At 47.7% G+C, this 22,452-nt stretch overlaps 2 protein-coding genes across 10 annotated transcripts in view; one reads left to right on the forward strand and one right to left on the reverse strand.

The window, feature by feature from the left end:
* The window catches only part of LOC118168906 (lysosomal acid lipase/cholesteryl ester hydrolase-like), a 10,808-nt gene extending 674 nt beyond the window's left edge, over nucleotides 1-10,134 (reverse strand). Inside the window, exons 1-10 of one of the 3 annotated variants that reach the window (XM_035329633.1) lie at nucleotides 10,092-10,134; nucleotides 9,837-9,954; nucleotides 6,892-6,981; nucleotides 6,161-6,326; nucleotides 4,578-4,776; nucleotides 3,945-4,054; nucleotides 3,436-3,572; nucleotides 2,449-2,592; nucleotides 1,412-1,483; nucleotides 78-143 (exon numbers count right to left, since the gene is read on the reverse strand). In XM_035329633.1, the coding sequence (XP_035185524.1) occupies nucleotides 78-143; nucleotides 1,412-1,483; nucleotides 2,449-2,592; nucleotides 3,436-3,572; nucleotides 3,945-4,054; nucleotides 4,578-4,776; nucleotides 6,161-6,326; nucleotides 6,892-6,975 (978 nt within the window). In that variant the 5' untranslated portion in view covers nucleotides 6,976-6,981; nucleotides 9,837-9,954; nucleotides 10,092-10,134. Of the gene's footprint in view, nucleotides 1-77; nucleotides 144-1,411; nucleotides 1,484-2,448; nucleotides 2,593-3,435; nucleotides 3,573-3,944; nucleotides 4,055-4,577; nucleotides 4,777-6,160; nucleotides 6,327-6,891; nucleotides 6,982-8,636; nucleotides 8,817-9,836; nucleotides 9,955-10,091 lie in introns of those variants that run through there. The other 2 variants (XM_035329631.1, XM_035329632.1) reach the window with 2 other exon arrangements.
* The window catches only part of LOC118168904 (lipase member M-like), a 46,872-nt gene that overhangs the window by 18,318 nt on the left and 6,102 nt on the right, over nucleotides 1-22,452 (forward strand). For 2 of the 7 annotated variants that reach the window (XM_035329629.1, XM_035329628.1), the window contains exon 2: nucleotides 5,978-6,257. In XM_035329629.1, coding sequence (XP_035185520.1) covers nucleotides 6,234-6,257 — 24 coding nt within the window. In that variant the 5' untranslated portion in view covers nucleotides 5,978-6,233. Of the gene's footprint in view, nucleotides 1-2,526; nucleotides 3,413-3,497; nucleotides 3,617-4,634; nucleotides 4,712-5,977; nucleotides 6,258-22,452 lie in introns of those variants that run through there. The other 5 variants (XM_035329627.1, XM_035329624.1, XM_035329625.1 and 2 more) reach the window with 5 other exon arrangements.

Here is a 22,452-nt window from a genome sequence, read left to right on the forward strand (position 1 = left end):
TTCTTTCTTTCTTTCTTTCTTTCTTTCTTTCTTTCTTTCTTTCTTTCAACTGACAAATGAGAATGAATTTCTCTTACCTGGTTATAATGAAGCACATTGTCACTGCCATAATCATAATATTTGAATTCCCCTGTTTGATAGAGCTAGAAGAGAAGAGCTATGTTTATTTTCCATGCATTGCATGAGACCATGAGAAAGATAGCAGGTGAGGAACGGTGGATGGCTGATTTACCCCTGCATAGCTTCAAATATCAGTGAGAAGCTATTTTTGACTTCATATTCTATTAAGAGCACAAAAGATAGACAAATTAAGCATGCTGATGCCCTAGAAATTATGTATTTCTTTTCTAAATGGTAATAAACTGATTGAAACTGAACAGAAATGCTTTAGGAAGGTTTTGTCTTGAAGCACTGGGTGTGCCATCATTTCAAATGTCAGCAGGGGACCAGAGTTCACATTTCTCTGGGATGGAAACATGAGCTGTGTCCATCCAAATGGCGCTACTATCTCTGCGTGTACCCATTGTGTATTTTCCTCTCATGCTTGTGCTGTCACACAAGATGCTTTGTTTTCACTTAGTCAGATCAACACTTTTGATATCAACAGGAATCAACAGTTGCAGAAGGAGGACATTCCACCAGCTCTGTGCAATAAGCTCCCTGCTCCTTGGAGGAGGTTCAGCAGCTGGAGCCTAGTGCTGGGGCTTGCTGCCAGCCATCAGAGGGAACAACTGCATGGTGGAGGTAGCCAGGGGACCCCAGTGCTCCCTTCTGCCACCAGGGTTCAAGGATGCTGCTTGTTGTGTGTGATATTGTCATTTGCAAGGAGAGCTTGACTCCCAGGAAGATTTCAGCATGGCATGTATGTTCCCTCAGCATTGCTCACATTTCCTTCTCTCCTCTCTTGGGTGACTGGTGAGCTGCAGAGCATAGATGCCTGGAGGCTGAAGCCCCAGAAACACACAGTGCACCTAACACACATCCAAGAGCTACCCTCAAAAAAAGGCATGTCATTAACTCTGGGCAAGTTTCCTTTGTCTGTCATGGTCCATGTCTACAACAGAAGTTGTGCATGTTTTCAATGATTAATTGTTTTGCATACTGGCTCTATTGACCCTCATCTCTTAGCCTTTACTATAACATCTCTTGTTCTGGTTTATTACCAGTTTTTCCTTCCTTATCCATATCCTAGCAGCTCTAGTCTTCTGGTCATCTTTTGTCGAAAGTTGTGGCCAAAAGAACTGCATCTGCACAACTGTTTCATGCCAAATTTCCCCCTTCTCTCATAGAGCTCTGCAGGGAAAGTAATGGAGGATTATACCTAAGTAATGAAAAGAGGTTCTTGGCAGCTTAGAGAGAAGAACATGGTCCCTGGTTGCATGCTGTCTTATTCTACAGCAGGAAATATTACCTGTCGCCAATGTAACATGTTTTTTAGGGATGTTGAATCAGGGTAGCGAGACAAGTAGACATCTATGCGGCTCTGGAAGAAACCGTGGAGATATTTATTCTCTGCATTTGGGGGAAATCCCATTAGAAATAAATTTAATCCTGTTTAGTAGCAATACAATATCTTTGACTCACACAGGCTAGCTGGGGCTCTCATTTGCACAAATTGCTTCATCTTATCTCTTTGAAGGCAAGACTCAGCCCCATGTCATGCAAACCCACACTGCAGACAGACAGCAGCATGAAGGGTACTGTAGAGATCCCTTTGGTAAGCCTGGCAATTTTCATGGGATGCTGGGTCACATTATGAGTCTATGTGGTTTTCAAATCAAAGTAAAACTCTGTATCTTGTTCTCAGGACCATGTCGCAAAGACCATGTGCAACACATCACAGTAGTTCTACACATTACTAAAGCATTCCCTCCTTGGAAAATTAAGGAATAACATAATCAATTTCCTTGTGAAATAGTGGCCTAGCTCTGACTCTATCCATGACCAACCTTGGTACCTCCATGGACCTGTCACTGTTTTTACTTGCAGGAGACGATTGTGACAGGATCTGGCTCTGAGGAAAGAACCCTTCCCCACATGAAGCTGTGAGGGGTCTCCATCCTTGGGGACAGCCCCAGCTCACCTGGACACAGTAACGAGCAACCTGGGTTGCTGCAGTGCTGGCCCTGTTGGAGCAGATTTCTCAGTGAATGAAAGATGCAAAAGGCAGTGAAGACAGCTAGCTGACGGTGCTGCTTTACTTGGCTTTGAGACACTACGTGCATCAAGTCTTAGAGTATTTTAGGTGACTTAAGAGTCCTGGGGTCCCAGAACACAATCACTGCACTAGGGGCCTGCTGTGCAGGTGGCCAGCCCCACAGCCTGCCCCACTTCTGACAGCCACTGAGAGCAGGATATCATGCTTTCCCTGACATTGACTACACAGCCAAATCAGGCTTAAACAAGGATAAACTGGATCACTTAACAAGTAATCTGTAGCATACATACCACATTTAAGCTGTTGGTAAACCCACCAGGCAAATAAAGGACCAAAGAGCAAAAGCTTTTAAAGAATGTGTAGCCACACAGACGGGAAGTCACTTGCTGCAAAATCTCGCCCTTATCGAAGACCAGTATGTGTCCTAAAATGAACTATGAAATGCAAAGGCATCAGTCAGCATGGTTCGCAATGCTTCAGCAGCACGCAGAGGAGAGCTCAAAAAGCCAGAACAACCCTTAGGAGATGCTGGCTACCAAAGATGGGGACCAGGACCCTTACATTGTGTGGCTGATGCTGGCATGGGCACACTCTGTGTGACCATGTAGGTCAGGAAAATGGGGAGCAAGGATCTGTGTACTGGGACATCTACAACTACCTGAACTTGTTGTGCATCTGCCCTGGATTAGCAGCTGCAAGCATGCTGTGCCACTGGGCTGTGACATGGAGGTGGCTGTCAGCAGTGAATCCCTATGCCCCCAAGCCTGCTGTGTGAGCATGGCAGGAGGTGAGTCAGCAGCTCCGTCCCTGCCCTTTGGAAGGGCCCACAATCCTATTTTTCTTCCAGATGTTTCCCAGCAATCTGTTCACCCCGGAAGTTGCTGTCTGCATTCTCACAACTTTGTTGTGCTTTGTAATTTGGCCTTTCCCAAAAAGATCAGGGCCCTGGAAGAGCCAGGATCTTTCCTATAAGTTTCTTCTAGAAGGAAGGATCCAGAAACAATATCTAGAAATAACTCTTCTCTGGTTAGGACTGGGAAGCATGATGTTTTACATGGTTTAATGCTCCCCAGGTTCAAGACTACAAGTACAAATGTACCCTGCTCAATGCAAAAGGCACACAGAGAGCAGGGAAATGAAAGAGACTTTCACCTTCCCCTCTCAGTTCATGTGTTTCAGGCAAACCTTCCTTTTGGTGGGACCTTTCTCAAGCGCTAAACCAATAACTGACCAACAGGAAAACCAGGAAACCAGGTGAGTGTGTGGCAAGAACCTACCTTAACCAGAGCCTCAGGAAGGTCAAACACCCTGACCAAGGGTGACTTCATGTTTGAGCTTGTGGTGATAGGAGCCAAAGCGAAAAACATCTTGATTTTGCGATCCAGCTCAGGAATGGAAGAAAATGCGATGAAACCTGTGGGAATGAGAAGGAATCAGACCCTGCCCTTCTATTTATGTGTGAGTTTTGGCTCCCTGATGCATGTGGCCATTGTAAGAGTCCCTAGAAAGTGCTCTAACATGCAAGAACAAGAGCATGTTGGTGACCTGACCTGGACCTTTTGCTGCTGATGCATTTCAGCTCCCAGCTTGAATGTTGAGTCCAGCTGCAGCTCCCACAAGCCCTTCTTCAGGCTCTGGCAACAGCAGGATTAATCAAAAACCAATGCTGCAACAGTTTTTGGACCACCACTGCTCAAATATAATATAAACCTATACACAAATATAATATAAACCTATACATGAGGTGCACAGCCAACCTATTCCTGATGCCCTCATAAGTAAGTACCTGTGGTGGTGCCTTGAGAGTAAGCCACATAGTATAACTGCTCCTGTCCAGTTTTCTGCAAAATATAGTTGATTGTTGCTGGAAGGTCATACATGGCCATTTCATGAAAGCTGCAACAGAGATGGGCATTTAACTAAACTACTAGAATGATGAGAGTAACAGGCATGCCATGACAAGTTTTGCCATGTAGTATTCCCACCAGCACGTACGCAGGATCTGTGCTGCCACCTCTGAGTGGCAAAGTTTATTTGCTATTTGTCCCCATAAAAGATTAGTACATCTGCTCTGGAAAGTGCCATCTGCTCCTATCACCTGGAGGAGCCCCAGCTGCATGAACACCTTTGAGGATGAACCTGTTTGCAGGAAAAGGCTAAATTAGGGAAAGACTATTTGGGCAAGGCTATTTCTGCTAGGTCTCTAGCAGATACGGGCACCCGGTCGTGTCTTGGTGGCGGAAGTAAACTTTATGCCAAATGGCAGCTTGTGCAGCTGTGCTGGTGGAGCCACTTCTCCAGTCTAAGGAAATTGCAGGGCAAGGGATAGGTGCCCAATACAGTGCCAGATACCTGCTTACCCTTCTGAAAGCATACCCGGGCAGATCTAATGGCATTTCTGTAGCTTCACTGAAAATACCTGTAAGCTGAGTATTTCTCGTTGTGATATTCAAATTCTTTGTGTTTGCGTGACCAGCTGTTCCCCCTGCTGTTTCCTATCCAGACATCATAGCCAGCATCTGCGAGGATGAAGCCCAGGCTGCTGTTGGGCAAGTTAGTAACCCAGTTACTGCCCTCCAACACCAGGCCATGCTGCAGGAGCACCACAGGCTTTGGAGCTGAAGAAAGAAGAAAAGAGTCATTTTCTCCAACTAACATAACTTCCTATTCATACTTCAGATACTGCTTTGTCAGCGCCCTGCTGGAGATTTGCCTGTGACCTTCAGCCTCTTTGGAGATGTGCTTTTGGTGAATGTGTCAGCTCTTTGGTAACCCCAGGGCAGAGAAAACTGATAAAATGAAGCTGAAAAAAAAAGTGGGACTCCACACTGAATGCAGCATGGTAAATTACGCACCCAGGAAGAAGGAAACCATGCCCCATGTTTGTCTGGACACTGAATGTGCCCGTTGTATGGAGACCACCCTCCTCCTTGTGCCTTTTGTTTGGCTCAATGTCTGACCAGGAGACACCAAAAACCCAGCATAGTCTAGGCTTTGTGTCTATCTCTCACAGCACAGCACCATCACCATCACAAGAGAGACAGGTACTGGAGGGGGCCAGAAGCATCTCCTCCACCCGTTTCTGCCCACTTCAATCCATATGGGCAAATTCCAGCACTCCAGAAAAAAAATAAGATTTTTTTTGTCACAGCACCAAAAAGCCTGAACTGCCATAGGAAGAGGGTAGACGAGAGCATGGAAAGATTTGGTTTGGAAAGGACCATTCCAATTCCCTAGTCAAAGCAGGTCCAACTTCACAGCCACAATAGGTCATCATAGGGATATCTGAATTCAAACAGGAGGTCTACCACAGGTTGCAGCATGAAAAGGTTGATACAAATGTTCCTCGGCTCTGCTCTGCTCTGCTCTCCTCTCCACTCTTTTTTTTTTTTTCTTTGTCTTCTCTTTGTTCTGTTATTTTCTAGGCCCTCACTGTAAGACAACAAAGTAACTTGAACAGAAATTTGGCTTTTTACTTATCTGCCATATTCATATGTCAGTCCTCCCATTTCCCACGAGACTGACACCCTGCCCAGATTGGGGCATCATCCTTTCCCTTTGAAACAATGGCTCAAGTCAGGAGAAGAAAGCAGTCAAAATGGAGAGATGGCATTGGACTGGACATGTGGTTTGTTTTCAGTAATAAATGGCTCTTAGCTGCTCTTCAAGGAATACCTTTACCAGGTGCATGGGTCCATATTCCAGCTTTCCTTGTACTTTAGCTCATGGGTTTGTCTGGCTTTGGACTGGAGTAAATTCTGGGGACAGATTTCTTTGCCTCATTCATTTTCCTTATCTTTCCCCTCCTCTTTTGGGTAGATCCTCCTGAAACAACAGGGTTGGCATGGTGGGCACCTGCATTTCTTCTGCTCCCAAGGCTAATCCTACAGGGATGGATGCCTATCTGAGGATGACCCATGTTGAGGTAGACCTTCCCATAGCCTCCTCCAGCCCAGCAAAGTTTTTGGGGACCCAGGACCCAGCAGACCTTGTGGCACTTACGGATGCAAAACATCCTGGAACCTTGCGTCTCTGCTACATGGAAGATGCCTGAACTTCCCGAGTTGTCTCTACCATGAGGAATCCTCTGCATGGTGAGGTAATAACCATCATCTGTCACAATTTCATGTTCCTCATAGGGGTACCCGTGGTAGCGAATTATTTCACCCTGCAGGACAGGAGGGACAACACGGGACAGGTCCGAAGGGAGGTGGGGTTTCTCCATCCTGGAGAGATGCCACACCAAGCCCCAGCCACCCTGTCCCAGATGTGGTTACTCCTGCTGTCAGCAGGAGGGTGGTGTAGGGACCTCCCCATGTCCCCTCACCAATGCTGTGGAGATACCATGACTTCAGCTAACAGTTTTGGCAGGTGTGAGTTTCTCTCACTCAGGTCTAGTAAAGAAAGGCCCAGGGCTGATTTTTATTTTGCAATCAATACCTATGAAGAGCTACACAGCAATGAGAGTGAATCTCCAAGCCTGAGACAGCTGTCTGGACCAAACCAGTTGACCCAGACTGGACTGCCCATAAATTCCAGCTGTAAATCTGTTTGTGTATATACACCGGTAGACAAAAGGTCTAATAAACCTCTGGCACCAAACTGGTAAAAATACACATGCAGAGACCATGGGTCCTATCTAGACTGTGACAGTATATAACTTCCATATCCAAGATTTTAGCATTTTAGGGGCTGGCACATCAGGAAAAGAGCAGACAGAAGGCAGGACTTACAACATCCATGAACACCTCGGGGCTTGCGTTGCACTTTTCTGTGCTGCAGATGAAACAAGCAATGGTGACAAACAACCACATCATGGTTCTCTGCAAAACAGTGTCAATATAATGAGAATAAGAGACATTGATCTTGCTGGCACAGGAGACAGGAATGGCATTTGACATGTGCTATACTTTTATTAGTAGATTAATCTGAACACCCAACAGGTGAAACAATTTTAAAGTTGAAATCATCCAATTTGTTTTGAGAAATGCTCATTTTGCTTATCTTGTACAATGACAGGGTCCAAACTCCATCATATTTTAATCACACATTCTCCATCAGAGCCTCATATTTTGAAAAAGTGTTTACATGGGTACACATATACATCTGTACCCACCTAAGCATTCCTGGTCTTTGAGGAGAGGATTACAGACTATTCATTTTAAATGATGTTTCAGATAGAATAATAGATTATTTGGTTAAACTAGCAGAACTAGTCAGAAGTAAATCACCCAATTAAAAATTTTAGGATAATGGAGGTTTTGTTTATAACACTTCTGATTGGGCTCTCTTTATGGCTGGAGGTAAGACTGTAGAAACCTTAGGACACTTTGGATTTGTTTGCAAACCAGCATGATGTACTGTCCCAGGAGACATGCTCTTCTCCCTGATGGCACAAATGCTGTACCAAGACTTCAGGCCTTTTGAGGAGCCCGCATGGGGGCCCCACTGCTCCTGCATGTGTGTGGCTTTCACACCACAGGCATGGAGTCTACATGCTCAGGGCTGGAAAGGATCTCAGGTCATGCTGTGGTCACATTGAGGCAGCATGGAGACCAGCTGATGAGCCCAGACGAACCCCACTGCAATCCACCCCACTGCCTCCCTGCAAAATATCTTGCTGGCCAAGAAAAGGAGGAGAGCGAGCAGGTTTCCATCATCTCTCTCTGGCTGGAGTAACTGGCTTTCCTTGCAGCAGGAGGTGGTTGCACAGTGGGGAAGAAGGCCACCTACTCCCTCTGCTGTCTCTGGAGCAGATGTGGGCAGGATCACACCAGCACTGCTGTGCTGGTGGAGGGGGCATTGGGAGGTCCTTTGCCCATGTCCTACTCACAGCAGGGCTATCACCAGCACTGGGTTCTGGTGGTTGTAGCATGGCCCAGGCAATGGAGACCACCAACCTCCCCAGGGACATCCCTGCTCTGGGGGAGAAGGGTTCCCTGCATCCAACCCAAGCACCTGGGGCTGCCAGGCACTGCACTGCCTGTGGCAGCTGGGGTCAGCCACAGGCAGCTGCAGGGCCTTTCTCACCATGCTCATGAGGAGGGCAGGGCCACCAGGACCAGCGGGTAGAGGGGGGAGGCTCAGCAGGGCAGTGGCTGTGGGTGCTGCCGATGGCTCCACTCCTGAAGATGCCTGGGTCTGTCTTGTTGCTTTGTATTGAAAAGCAAAGCAAGGGGAGACAGAAAGAGACAGAAAGAAACAGAAAGCATTTTTCACAGTGCAACGTCATGGGAATAGCATGCAATTTCAAGGGAAGAGCCTAGCTCAGGATGAACCTTCCCTTGCAACAGCCAACCTGGAAAAATATCCCCTTTGTAAACTGGCAGACAAAAGACCATTGGCTCAGCAGCAGAGAGAAACCTCTTGCACCAGCAGCACATTCCTGACTTCTGAGCATCCCCACCATCCCTCCCTTGAGCAGAAAACAACTGTTCTGTTGTCCCCACCATCTGCGGGACTCCTCATCTCACTGCACCTCTCTCCTGATACCCACATGGATGCAGTTCAAGCGCAGAAGGAGGAAGGGTTACCTGTCAGCTCGTCTGCCGCAGCAGGACAGGTGTCTTCGTCTCAGGATCTACCGAGCAGGAGGGAGCAGAGCGTGCTCTCTGTGCTGCACTCTCCCCCCACACACTAGGCTGTTATCCCTCTGCTCTGCACACCTGGCAGTGCCTCAGGTTGCCACTCCCCCTAATCCCTTCTCCAACTAATGTGTAATTTACCTGAGGACTGGAATCACTCCAAAAGGAGACACCCTTCCTATCCAGGCTCACATGGGAATATTACTCAGAAGAGGAGAGAGACCTGGTGAATCGGACATTTCCACTTAATGCAGTGCAGTGTGATCTGACATTGCCTATGGCCTCCATGGGGCCAGCGTGCTCCTGCCAGACTGCTCCCTGCCTGTACTGGGGTGGAAGGAGCTGGGGATGAAGCTGCCTTGCACTCCCACGGGAGCAGTTTCATGGGGAGGACATGCCCCTTCTCACACAGCATGTGGGACACCTGCCGGGAGCACTGCATGAAGTGACTTTCTTTGCTAGGTGTCTGTGCACGGCCACCCCCACCTGCGTGGTTACCTCCATGTGTTGGCGACTAGCTGCTAACAGGGGCCACTGTTAGGTGATGTTAGCCTTCCCTGCGTGCCTCCTGTGGGCTGCACCGCTTCACAGCTGGCAGTGTCCTCAGTCCACCGCTGCCAGGGGGCTCTGCAGAGCTGGCAAAGGCTAGCTTGGGCTGTGGGTGGATTTTTGGCAGCACTGCCTTCAAGCCAGCACTCCACCCCTCGCCAAGCTGCCCACACGCTTGCATATTGCAATGACCCAGCTTGGAGGGAGCAGTGTGATCTGGGGTCTGGCTCCTGTCGTCTCTCCTGACGTTAATACCTGCTACTTCTGGTCAAGCAGAGCTTGTTAAAAGACAAACAGGAGCTCTTTGGGAAGCCTAGATAAGCCCACCTCAATGCAAAGGTTTAATGACTGGTTTTCACTAACGACTAGCTTAAGGCAGGGCCAATAGCTCTCCCAGGCGCACCTCTCATGAGCAGTGACTCAGCCCAGAGCCTGATTTTTTCCCCTGCAGGGAGAGGAGGAAAGGCAGAAAGGAAGGATCAAGTATGTTGACAACAAACCACTCCTCCTGCCCCCCAGTGTATATTAACACTGACGCAACTCACCTTTCCCTGGGGGAGAAGCCTTCAGAGAGTCTCCTGATCTAGCCATGGCTACTCTTGGTCCCATGCACCAAGTCTGGGTCTGTGTAACTTCCCATATTACTTTCCATATTACTTGAGCCTGATAGTAAGAGAGCAGAACAGGAGCTAAACCTTCACCAAGTTGTTCCCAGTGACCTCAGACCTCAGCGCACTCTTCTGTGGGATGGGGACTTTCCAGAGAGGACCCAGCACATCTGCTGAGGCTTGCTATGCCACCAGGATGGAGTTGTGTCCCCTGGGTCCCTTCTGCACCTGTCCCAGCCCATATCTCACTACTACCATCTGTGCAGCCCCATGAGTATACCCTCCCTCTCCTCAAGCACTGATAAAATCAGGCTGGAAGACCTCCAGAATGACCTCAATCAGCCCTGAATTATTGCATAGACTATTAGGGTGTGAACAAGCCAGTAAAATCAGCCACAATCAGATCTCCTGAAGCATCGACATTTTCTTACTCAGAGGCTTATCTGCCATCTGCAGAAATAAGACTTGCGCATGCTGCAGCCTGTAGTGGATGGGACATCTGGACTGCATTTGTATACTCATATATCCAGCACATTGCAGAAGGGGTTTATATCAGGCAGCTGCAATTTTAGCCCACTATCTGGCAATGAACAGGGAGGGTCCACAGCATGCAATACATACTGAATACCACTTAGTGAGAGAGACAGCACAGGGGCTTGTTAGACTCAGCATCACAACACAATCTATGCTCTCAGGCTTGGAATGTGTTGTGCTCATTGTCATAGCCTTGCAGGTCCCTGGTAGCACATTTCCCCCATGGGCAGCAGCTCCTGCCACATCCACCTGCTCCACCAGGGGCTCTGCCATGGGCTGCAGCGTGGAGATCTGCTCCATGTGGGACCCATGGGCTGCAGGGGGACAGCCTGCTCCACCAGGGCCTCTCCACAGGCCGCAGGGGAACTGCTGCTGCGTGCCTGGAGCACCTCCTGTCCTCCTGCTGCACTCACCTTGGGGTCTGCAGGGCCGGTTCTCTCTCAGTTTCTCACTCCTCTATCCCAGCTTTTTATCCTGTCTCAATTGTGGCACTTTTTATCCTGTCTCAATTATACTATCATAAATACGTTATCATTTAAGTAATGATGGTGGCACAGCTACAAGTGCATGTACATGTCCTGAAATGCTCCCTGCATTTGTGTTGGGAAGAATTGATGCATTCAGACACCCTTCTTAACCCTGACCTGTCATGTTTGTAGATATTTGGATTACTGCCTTTTCCTTTCTCCTAAAAAATATGTTATTTTTTCCTACTGGCTGCATTTGTTATTGGAGAAATAATACATTTCTCTCATCTGTCCAAAGAAAGAAGAAAAGCAATTTAAAAAATCTATCTACAAAATTAAAATAAAAATAAAGAATTCTGAGCTGAAAAGCCAGGCTTACCTCATAGGTTTTAAAAATTATTTTATTTTCCTCTTGCAACAACAAAAGCCCAATAAAGGGAAGAGAGAAAAGGGTATTACTTGAAAGCAACCACAAATCAAACTGTTGGACTGCTTTATAATTTGTGCTGCTGGTAGGTATCAACTCCCTGCAGGACTAGTGTGAGTTGGCCTGAGTAATGGTAGCAAATTTCCAACACATGCAGGTTTTGTCTGCCCATGGAGCAGGGGAATATGACTTCTGTGTGGCTGAGAACCAGTGAACCAGAGCAAGAGACACTGAACTAGTAGGAGAAAGCTCCTCTACCTTGTGGGTACTTGGGGTTCAAGGAATCATCTGAAGCTGTTGCTGACTGTAGTGGTAGCCACAGGAAAACATGGAAGTTTTGGACTTGCTTGGGTTCTGAAATGGATTTTTTCAGAGATTTTAAAATTTATGTATTCTGAAATCTCTTAAATTTTCTTGAGATTTCTTTTCCCAAACTTTTGAAAAATTTTGTTGTCGTTTGAAATTGTGCTTTGAACACAGTATTTTGAAACACATATGACCTTTCAGGAAACACCAAAGCCAAATTCTCTTTGTTTTGATAAAAGCCAAGTCACATCTATTCAACAGCAATCCTTACAAAGCTTCCTGTTCCTGGAGGGGCTTTCTGCAAAAAAAAGCTACACCAGGAGCTGGTGCCAGGGCAAGAGAGTTAAGGGAGAGAAGGGCACCAAGCACCCTCCCTACTTATGGACTGTCAACGCCCAGCATGCAAGCTGCCACCCACCAGTTGTGCTTCCAAGGGGTGCTCCTGGAAATACTCTTGGGTGGGTGCACAGCCTTGGTGGCATGGGGACCGAAGCTGCTGTGCCCCAGTGGCTCCACGGTCCCCAGTCTCCTTGGGCAGTGCTGAGAGCAGACCTCCTCCATAACAGGAGGCTTCCTGCCCAAAGCCTCTTTAATCACTCTTTCCTAGACTGCTCTGTGCTACTTGCTCTTTAGCGGGCTGCTCTCTAGTCACATATGCAGACAGGTCTTGGCCTGAGTGCTCTCCACAAGATGGTGATCTCCTAAGGATAAGAGAAATCCTGAGCAGCAGAGGGTGCTGTGGAAGCATCTGTGAGGGAGATGATCCACGTGGACCATCTGGATTCACGTGGTGTTGTGGAGGCCAGACCAGGCTCGGAGAGCACATTTGGTGGTTCTCCACAGCCCTGAGGAGAGGTGAGCGGTGGCTGGGTGCTTCTCGCCCATGGCCACACGGGGCAGAAATTCTACAGGGATGGAGCCTTCTCTGCCAGGATGAGACAGGCCACTCTCAGTCCAACCCTGCACTATTGTCACGACAACCCTATGCAGCACTACAGGCTTGGGGCAGAGTGGCTGGTGAGGCCACACCTCGAGTACTGTGTTCAGCTTTGGGCCTCTTACTACAAGAAAGACATCGAGGCCCTGGAGCATGTCCAGAGAAGGGCTACGAAGCTAGTGAAGGGCCTGGCACACAAGTCCTGTGAGGAGCGGCTGAGGGAACTGGGGTTGTTTAGTCTGGAGAAGAGGATGCTCAGGGGAGACCTCACTGCTCTCTTGAGCTACCTGAAAGGAAGCTGTAGGGAGCTGGGGGTCAGCCTCTTCTCACAGGTAACTAGTGATAGAACTAGAGGGAATGGTCTCAAGTTGCACCAGGGGAGGTTCAGGTCGGGAATTAGGAGATGTTTCTTCTCAGAGAGGGTGATTAGGCATTGGAATGGGTTACCCAGGGAGGTGGTGGAGTCACCTCTCTGGGGGTGTTTAAGGAAAGGTTGAACCAGATGATCTTGGGGGCCTTTTCCAACCTTAATGATTCTGTGATTCTATGATTCTCTGATTATTAACTGTAATGCCACTCTGATTATTAACTGTAATGCCAACACTTGTGCTGCTTCAGCTGGGTTAGTGGTATGCATTCACTGTGCTCATTGCTATGTATTATGTTCTGCTGTTATTTCAGTAGCACTGAGCAGCAGTGGATGGGGAGGAGCATAGAGGCCTGTGCCCCAGCCTGCAGTCTGTTGAGTTCGTGTATCACGTGGAAGCTCAGAAGAGGTGCAGCAGAGGTTTCTGTGGCAAGCAAGATCTTTATCTGCAAGGATATGGTGCCTGCCTAGCAGCCCTCATCTGTGCTAGACTTTCTGTTGTATAAAGATCTGCTGCTGCAAGACACTTTCTATAGATGAAGATGAAGGCTTGAAGCTGCTTTATTTTAGGAAAGTGAGATGTACTCTTTCAGTGACAGCAGCACAAAACACCATCACCATGTGCTGGAAGAATCTGCAAAGTTCTAATTTATGCTTCAGGACCTCAGCAACATGCTGCAGCTATGAAGTTGGCCCTGATGTGAGCTGGGGTCAGTCCACAGACCTCTGGAGTCTGCTGCCACCCAGCACTGCCACTATGCTTTGGTTCACTCTGCATTTCTTCCCTTTGCAGCTGTGGAGGAGTGAGAGGGGAAGAAATAAGCTCCTCTATAGTTCCGTCCTTGTTTTCTAGCTGGTTATGAAGCTTATTGTTGCTCCTTCTGAAGAACATCAGGAGAGACTTTTCTGTTCTGTTCTGTTCTGATTAGTATTGGACCCTCGAACCATGGTGGTGGGGAAGGCTGTCATGTCACATCTGCTGGTGGAGGTTGTCTCCAATGCTGGAGGTGCTGGGGCAATGGCTCTGTGCTGGGACAAGGCTGGGAGCTGGGTTTGACTGAGTGCTTTGGTCTTTGAGCAGCGACCAAATGCAAAAGCTGTTTTTAGCCCATCGGTGTGTAGCAGGCAAGGTAATTCCTAGGCTTGGGCTCTTCTCTTCTCATTGCTTCTGACATCTGCCTGGGAGGGAGCTGTGCTCCTGCTGATGGTCCTCAGGTGTAGTTCTTCAAACCCCAGCCACAGCCATGCACCTCAGAACCATTCCCAGTGGTCCAAACCCCAATCCATATGCACTGGGTATGAGACTTTTAAAATTATTTTTTTTATTATTTTTATTTTTATTATTTTTATTTTTTTTCCCAGCAGAAAACAGCATGAAGTGCCATCTACAGCTGCCTTCTCACAATCTGTTGGGTGGCACACCCACGTCCAGCAGTGTTAATGAACCCTAGATAAAGGGACTCCAAACACAGTTTTGCCACAGGGCTCACAGTCTCCTGGAAGAGCAAGTCATGGATGGCTGGCTTGAACAGGAGACGAACCCCCAGAGACGGTCATGTACCAAAAACCTCTGGGTCCCCAGGGAGCAAGGGAGGGCTGTAAAGGGCTCTGGAGGCAGTGGGAGAGATCCATGGGCAACACAAGAGGGCTGGTCTCATCACGGTCTTGGCTGTGCCATGGCCATGGTCTGAGCTGCCCAGGGACCAGGGACTGGGGCAGCTTTCTGGGGCCTCAAGTTCCCAGGGTTCCCAGAGGCCCTTCTCAACTGCCAAGCTGCCAAAGGCAGCTGGTTCCTGTAGGTGAAAGCTACTGGTTGTTCCTTGCCAGCATCTTGCTTGAACGCTTAACTGCTGATGCATCATAGATGTCAAGCTACCGTGATCTCCTCTTTCTTGGATGCCACTCTTGTTCCTGGAACAAAATAAGGAAGCAGCCTGTGGACCTGGTGCTACAGCATCTTACTGGGATAGACAGCTTGTGATAGTCCCTTGTTGGACCAGTGGGTTGGTGAAAGGGGCCTCTCTGCCCTGTGCAGGAGACTTCTAGAGACATCGGAAGGTTTGGCTTTGGGCTGAAGTGCAGCCAGTGTTACCTGCTCTAGCTGTAGGAAGGCTGTGATACAGGAGCAGTGCTGGAGGCAAGCATGCCCAGAGGTCTCTGCATTACTGCTGGGTCTCTGTGTGCTGTGCTGAGCTCTTGAAAAGCTTCATCATGCATAACGAAGCACAAGCCATGCACAGAAGACATGAGATTCTGGAATGATGCCTTCAGTGATGTTGAAATTGGGTCTCAGCAGACATGGACACCTGAATGTAGCTACTGGGCAGATGTGGCTGCCCTGTGGGTTTGGGGGAGCAGTGAGGTCTTTTGAACTACCTAAAACACCACTGGATGTCAGAGGGTTTGCAGAGCCACATGCAGACACACCCAGAATTACTCATGTTATATGTTTGAAGGAAGTCATGCCTGCAATTTATGGAGTAAGGAGGAGACAAAACTTTATGTTGTCTCAGCACCAAGTACTTCAAACTTCATGGGCACAATTGGGGCCATACATGAGGCCTTTTAGCTGCAGAAGAGCTCAGGAGAGGAGGCAGATATGACATGCAAAAAGTTCACAGGTAATGCATCCCCTTTGACCTTGAAGGCCTTCCCTTCTTTTGCTTCACTTCACCAGGCTGCCCAGAGGTAAAGCAGCATCCCTGGTTCCCTCTGGATGATGCCTGGAAGGGGAATGGTGAGTCTAGAGGACAGCCAGACATTTCTGCTGAGCTTGGGGAGTTCTGGTGCTCAGATACATGCCTTGCTTCATGTAGGGAGCTGCTGCAGGACTCTGCTTCATGGAGCTGGGTGGCTCAGCAGAGCAGTCCTGGCTGCCCAGTACTGTCCCCACCTTGCAAAGCTCCTGACCCTGTGGGGTTAGTCCCACCAAAGCTTCTGCACAGGAAGCTTCCTCATCAACAGTCTTCTGTGGTCAGACTGTGTGTGTGTCAATTATGAGGTGCAACATTTCTCCTGCTGCTCTTTGCTCTTCCTAATACAGACGTGGGTTAAGTTGGACAGACCCTAGGAGGTCTCTGGTCTCTACCTAGTCTCAAAACAGGAAAATTTTCCACCCAGACCAGGCTGTTCAGTACTTTGTCCTGCCTAGTTCGAAGCATCTCCACAGATGGACATCCCACCAACACTCTGGGTACCTGTTCTGTTGCTTAATTACACTTACAAGATTTTTTTTCCTGACATCTGCTGCATTGCTAGACCTTTCACCAACTGTTGATCTTACCCTGCAGGTCATTGAACAAGAGATGATTTATTATGTTGGCCTTTCTTGGGACAACACTTTAGGAGTGTTGAGACAGGAAATACCATTCATGTAACACTGTAGGGCCATTAGAAGTCATTAGAATGTCTGCTCCATACATAAGCAGCTTGCCCCAAATGGGAAGCTGTTATGAAAGTTTCCCCTTCTTGACAACCAGTAATATCTTGCGTGTCTTCTGCTCTAGCAATTGCATGCCAGTGGCTTTCCCTGCCACTTCTTAACCTTTTACTTGTATTTATGTTCTTTCTTGGATACCTGTGGTTAAGGCTGTCAGTGCAAGGTAACATCATATTGCACAAAAGGAGCCTTGGATCATCAAGTTGATAATGAAATACCTACTTAATTACATGGCGCTTCTCAGCATGGTTTTCACTCTTTTCTTGTATGTGTTTATAGGTATTTGAGTTCCTGCAAATATTTTATACTTCTTAGACTTCTTTGGGTTTCATTGCATTTTCTTTAGTACCCCAGGGTGACTCAAAAACAAAACAAATCAACAAACAAAACAACAACAAAAAAAGACAAAATAATAAAAAAATACACAAAACCCAACTATTTTTGCACTCTATCCTCTCTGTGTTCTTCAGAACACTACATCTCCTCTGCTACATGCTATATCCACCAAAAGCACTGCAGATACTCTGTTTCCCACAACATACTCTGATTTGCACAAGCCATTGTAGAAGAATCACAGAATCACAGAATCATAGAATCACAGAATCACAGAATAGTCTAGGTTGGAAGAGACCTCCAAGATCACCAAGTCCAACCTCTGACCTAACACTAACAAATCTTCCACTAAACCATATCCCTAAGCTCTACATCTAAGAGTTTGCAGGTAAATTAATGCTGCCCTTTGGATTGCTTGGGTTGTGCTGTCAGCCCTGGATCTGAGTCCTGACATTTGTGCTCAATAAAATCCCATGTGAGTGGTTTTAGCTTCCCACTGAGTTACCAAATCAGCCTCTTCCTCCAGGACCTCAGCTGGGTGTGGGAAAAGGACCTGTCATTAAACAAATCTCTTACAAAGTGCCACATCCTGCTCTTGTATGTGTGTTTCATTTTAGGAAAACAAACAAAAAATAATCCCATTGGTGAAAACCACAATAAACATAGGTACATCCAAAACAGAGGTATTTCACGCTGATAGAGAAAAACATGGTAAGAAAAAGTGTTATCACTGGTGATACCATACCAAAAAATTTAGGAGCACTTTGTGCCCTGTTCTATCTTCCTCTGTGCTAGGTGGTCACTACTTGGACTCCTTCAACTCCTTCAACTCCTTCCAGACCTGTGGGTCAGCTTGGTCCACTGAAAACTTGGGCAGGAGATCTCTGTGGCCTGCAGTCATGTCCTCAGAGCAAGCCGGAGCAAGAGCAAAACTAGCTGTTTGGATAGCATTGAACATATCAATCATTAAGGTGGAAATCCTCCCGCTCTGTGGGAAAGGGTTGCTCAGTTTCCCAAGGAGGATGAGGGGGGGTTGTGCTGGCACTCAGTTTCAACAAGAAATAAGCTTCCATGGAGTGGAAACTCCAGTCAAAACCAAGCTGCCATTGTGTGTGTGATACAGCTACATCTTCAGCCAGGACAGGTTGTGGTGTCTATGCTTGTACTTCAAGGTTTCTCCCATATCTTTGCTACCCAACCAGCTATTAGTGACTTAGAGATCTCTCATCAGCCTTCGCTGAGATACCTGTGTCCTGACCAAGCCTTTCCAGCACTCCGTGTGAGGAGGACCCACTGAAGACAACATAGTTGTATGTTCTCTGCCCTCCTGGCTCTGCACCTCAACACCTGCCCTGTGCACCAAAGCTTTTTCCTACCATTTCTAAGACTTACTCTACACCCTGTGAAGAGGGGGAAGCTGTTATGGTCTTTCTGGGGCTGTGCTCCCCAGGATAGGCTCAGCCTTGCAGATTGCCAGGACAGTCCCCTGCCATGTCCTTCCTCTAAAATCTCTGTTTTCGGCAGCTCCTTGGCTCTCACATGGTGTGCATCAGGGCTCCTAGCCGCAGGAAAGAGCAAGCTGCTCAGGCAAACTTGCAGGCAGTGATTTGCAATAGATCTATCACTTCTTGTCTGGCCACAGAAGTCCAGTTTGCTTTCCAAAGCAATGACCTCCTTATACAAATTTCGCTATTTAACACTTATGAGTCAGAACTCGGAGAAAAGCTTGTGTAGGACAGGAAAGATGAAATGGGAGAAGAGCGGTTGCAGGGTAACTGGGACAAATCAAAACTTTCAAAAGCCCAGGACTGTGTATCTCTGAGCCAGTACACAAAACATGCTCGTCTCTTTGCAGTGAGCAGAACAGAACATGAAAGGGACCTTCTCTGGTCAGGCAGGTTTGGCCCTGGAAATAATGCAGCCTGACTTGGGTATCAAATGGCCATGCTGTGAAATGAGCAGGTTCAAATTTAGTCCCAGTCCGAGCTTTCTTCTAACCCAGATGAGACATTGCAACACAAGCTCTAGACTTGAAGCTCACTGTAAAGGACCTGACCTTCTGGTTGTTCTGTGGAGACATAACATCGGCCAAACACAGCTCTTGCTTGTTCAGACCAAGTTGGAGTCCCCATTCAGGCTGGGGGTTCCTAGAACTTGCACAAGCTGCATGCAGGAAGAACTCTTCTCACTTAATGTCTTTGCTGCCATTAAAGACACAACAACAACAACAACAAAAACAGTTCAAAAACCAGGGCACATCAGCATGTCTAGGGCAGACATGTCTCCAGCAGTGGCTGGCAGTGGCTGGCAGCAAACACCCAGGTAGGGTATGAGCAGGGTAGTGGCACAGAGGGAAAGCTTTCAAACATCACAGCGACTATTTTCAGCTCTTATTTGACTTCACATAAAATGAAATTAAAATCCAAATCTGACAGTGACTGGATTTTGTCATGCCAAATGGCTGGTTGTCTACCATCCATGGCCAAAGCAGTTCCCAGAAGACCCATGGTAGTCTCTCCATTTTTGATTCAGAAATAAAGCTGCAGAGGCTGGTGGACAAAGCAGGATGCAACCCTGGTTCCAAGGGTTCCAAGCTCTTGCGGATCTATTGGATGAAGCAAGGATCTGGGCCATGAACCTCTGGAGCTCCCACTCTGACTGTCCCGCTTTCTCGAGCTGTTGGGAAGTGGAATATATCAACTATATCAATATATCAGGTATGAGAAAGATGAAAGAAATGCCCCAAGGTGGGACCCCAGTGCTGCAATCTTAGTGAGCCCTGTATGAGAGAAACACCGTGTAGACCAGGAACCGTTAATGCACTAATTACTGGCTCAGGGATGACTATCCCTTGTGCCAGTCTGGTTATGCTTGTTTTCCTCCACCTGTTTTTTGCCTGGATGCTGCTCTGCAGTCACACAGGTCCACCTCAGTCAGAGCCATGGCTTCTAGTGACAGTCCTGCTGCAAGTGGGAGGCTGAGCTGTAGACCCCAGAGTTTCTGTCCTGCCACCATTGCTCTCCTGGCAGAAGGAGTGGTGGTAAGATTCAAAGATGTGTGGTTGTAGGGGCCTGTGAATGCAGAGCTATCACAGAAGGCTGATGGTTGTACCAGCCCACGTGAGATTGACTTTGCAATCTGGATTTCCATGCCAATAAAAGTCAGACTGTCAGTGCTGTGTGAAGCTGGTATTCCTCCTTCCCTGGGTGTCTCTGTCTCTTCCCTTTTAACCCAGGCATGGTTGCGTCACCTTCTCTAGGTAATGTGGTTGTCCCTGTGCCTGCTGAGGGCATGCAGAGCTGACACACATTGCTAGTGGGTGCCTGCAACAGGAAAGCCAAGTATGAGCAGCTGGTGACCTCTTCCAACCCCTGAGCACATTCATTGCCCTTTGGATTACAGATGAGGTGGCTGGAATATCCATGAGGAGGTATGCCAAAAATGCAATTCCCAATTGCAGGGTGCCACAAGGCCGGGGTGTTCCTGATGATGTGATTGTTACCCAACAGCTCGTTATCTGCCTTCAAGAAGTGGTGCTTTGCTACTGCTCCCTGAGGTTTAGGACACTTGTGTCTGACTCACAGGGCTGGAGAGGAAGAGAGGGTGGTGTATTTGGAACAAGATTGGTCTTTCAGGTGCTTGATGGACAAGTCCCAGCCTCTCTGTTCCTCTTTATAAGCCAAGACGACCAGTTGTCTTGGTGCTGCTGTCCCTCCTGACTGCACAGATGGGCCTGGAGCAGAAGGTCAGGTTGATCTGTAACATCTACTCTCCTTCTAGCCCAGGTTATTGCTGAAAGAAATGTTCCTGACTGAGTCATGAGGCTTTGTTTATAGCTCTGGCTGTTCATTTCTTCTTTTAGAGACACATGGCTTTTTGGTGATCATAACAGTTAAAATTTCCTTTGTAGAGTCTGCTTTGCAATTCGGCGTCTGAAGTCTCTGGGTTTTGTGAGCATAAGCTTTGGTGCTTCCCAGTGAGTTTAGGAGCAATGCAAGTCCTCATGGACTCATGGTCAGACTGTTGGGCTCTTGTCAAGTGTGTTGTTGTGCTCTGGTAGGTACTTTGGCTTGGTGCTTTGGGAAAAATTCTGGCAGGACCCACAGATGAGCTGATGGATTCATAACACCCAGGGTCTGAGCCTGGGGGTGATATCGTGATGTGGAAGCTCCAAATGAGATGAACTCCTCTTGCTAGGACTCTTCTTCTGGGGCAAGAGCAGGGTATGGTCTGCTGCAGGCTGGCTCTGGACTGTGCTGGGTAGCTGGCAAATTTTCCAGGGTCATGGATGCAACTTGGATGACTTGTGCACTCCCAAGGCTTGGGTGCAGGAGGTGGAGACTGTCGTTTTGTTTGGTCCATATGTTATTGTTGCCTATTAATGCTTGCTGAATGCCACAGGTATGTGACTAACCCCTTTCCTTCCTCCTTTGCCACAGAGGCTTTACTCTCTTGAGGTACCAGGACAAGTTGCCTCGATAAATGGCTGAGTGCCAGTGATCTCACTGATATGTGTGCGTTTTGTGGCAGAGCCTGTTCCAGGTCTGAGCTATTGAGGTGTGCCACCTTAATACCTGGATGACATTGGCTTGGGCAGCAGAGCCTTCAGTTATAGTGGTGTCTTCCAAGATATATGGGAAATTTTTGTGCTTCTTCCTGCTGCCAGAGCCCACTGCTCAGGAGCTGGGCAAGGGGGTGGTAAGTGGAGGAAATCCTCATCACAAAATGTTCAGGGTTGCAAGCTGGCCATGAGCCACGGAAACCACAGACCTGTGGTTTGTCCAGCCCAGCCTTGAAAACCAAGGTGTAGATCTTTCCTCCTCTGCTGCCCTGTGTCTCAGGGCAGCCCCCACCTCCCACTTCCTTGTGTCCAGTCTGAAACTCCCTAGTGGCTGTCTGCTTCTTTTGCTCCTCTTTACATCATCTGCCTCTTTTCTGGCCAAACTCAAACTAGATGGCCAAAAGCAGTACTGTGCTCACAGCTCTTCTGTACCAGAAAGGGACTACTTCTGACAAATATAGAAAAGCAGGTTATCTTGGCACAGCATTTCCGAAGCAGCTTTGTTGGTCTTTGACAGTTTTTGCCATCTCAATGTCAATGACTACAAACAGAACATCATTGTTTAAAAGATACGTCAAGGGATGTTGCAGAACATCAAACTCACCAGACAAGGGATAGGCACTCCTTCTCACCCACTACCAAACTGGGTCACATTTTATTTTTATATATATACACCACAAAATACTGGAATACAAACAATGCTGCCCACCTCAGCTGTTTCCTATGTAGCATGTGCAGCCAGAAAATTCAATTGGTATGAGAACTCACGGTGAGTTTTGTGACAGGACAATAGTACTGGGAAGCATATTGTTATGACTGGCTTAGGGAGGACATGTCTGGCATCTGCTAATTCCTATGCAGGCCAAACTTCTCAGTCCCTTATAATCCACACTGCTTGTTGAGGTGGTTGTTGCAGTAATATGAGTTGTCTCTGATGCCCTCAGGCATGGTCTGCAATGTCTCTCCTGAGTCAATGTACACCCAGGCCAGGTGAGAATAAGGCCACTGTAATCCATCCCTCCATTCTCCTCTCCCTCCCTTCCTTCCTTCAATCGTGTCCTGAAGTCCTTTGGGCTGCTGTAGGAGCATCTGGAGATGAGCTATCAACCACAATGGCGGTTTTCTTTTCTTTTCCTTTCTTTTCTTTTCTTTTCTTTTCTTTTCTTTTCTTTTCTTTTCTTT

Source organism: Oxyura jamaicensis, chromosome 6 (assembly GCF_011077185.1).
Source record: "Oxyura jamaicensis isolate SHBP4307 breed ruddy duck chromosome 6, BPBGC_Ojam_1.0, whole genome shotgun sequence".
Classification (NCBI taxonomy): Eukaryota; Metazoa; Chordata; class Aves; order Anseriformes; family Anatidae; genus Oxyura; species Oxyura jamaicensis.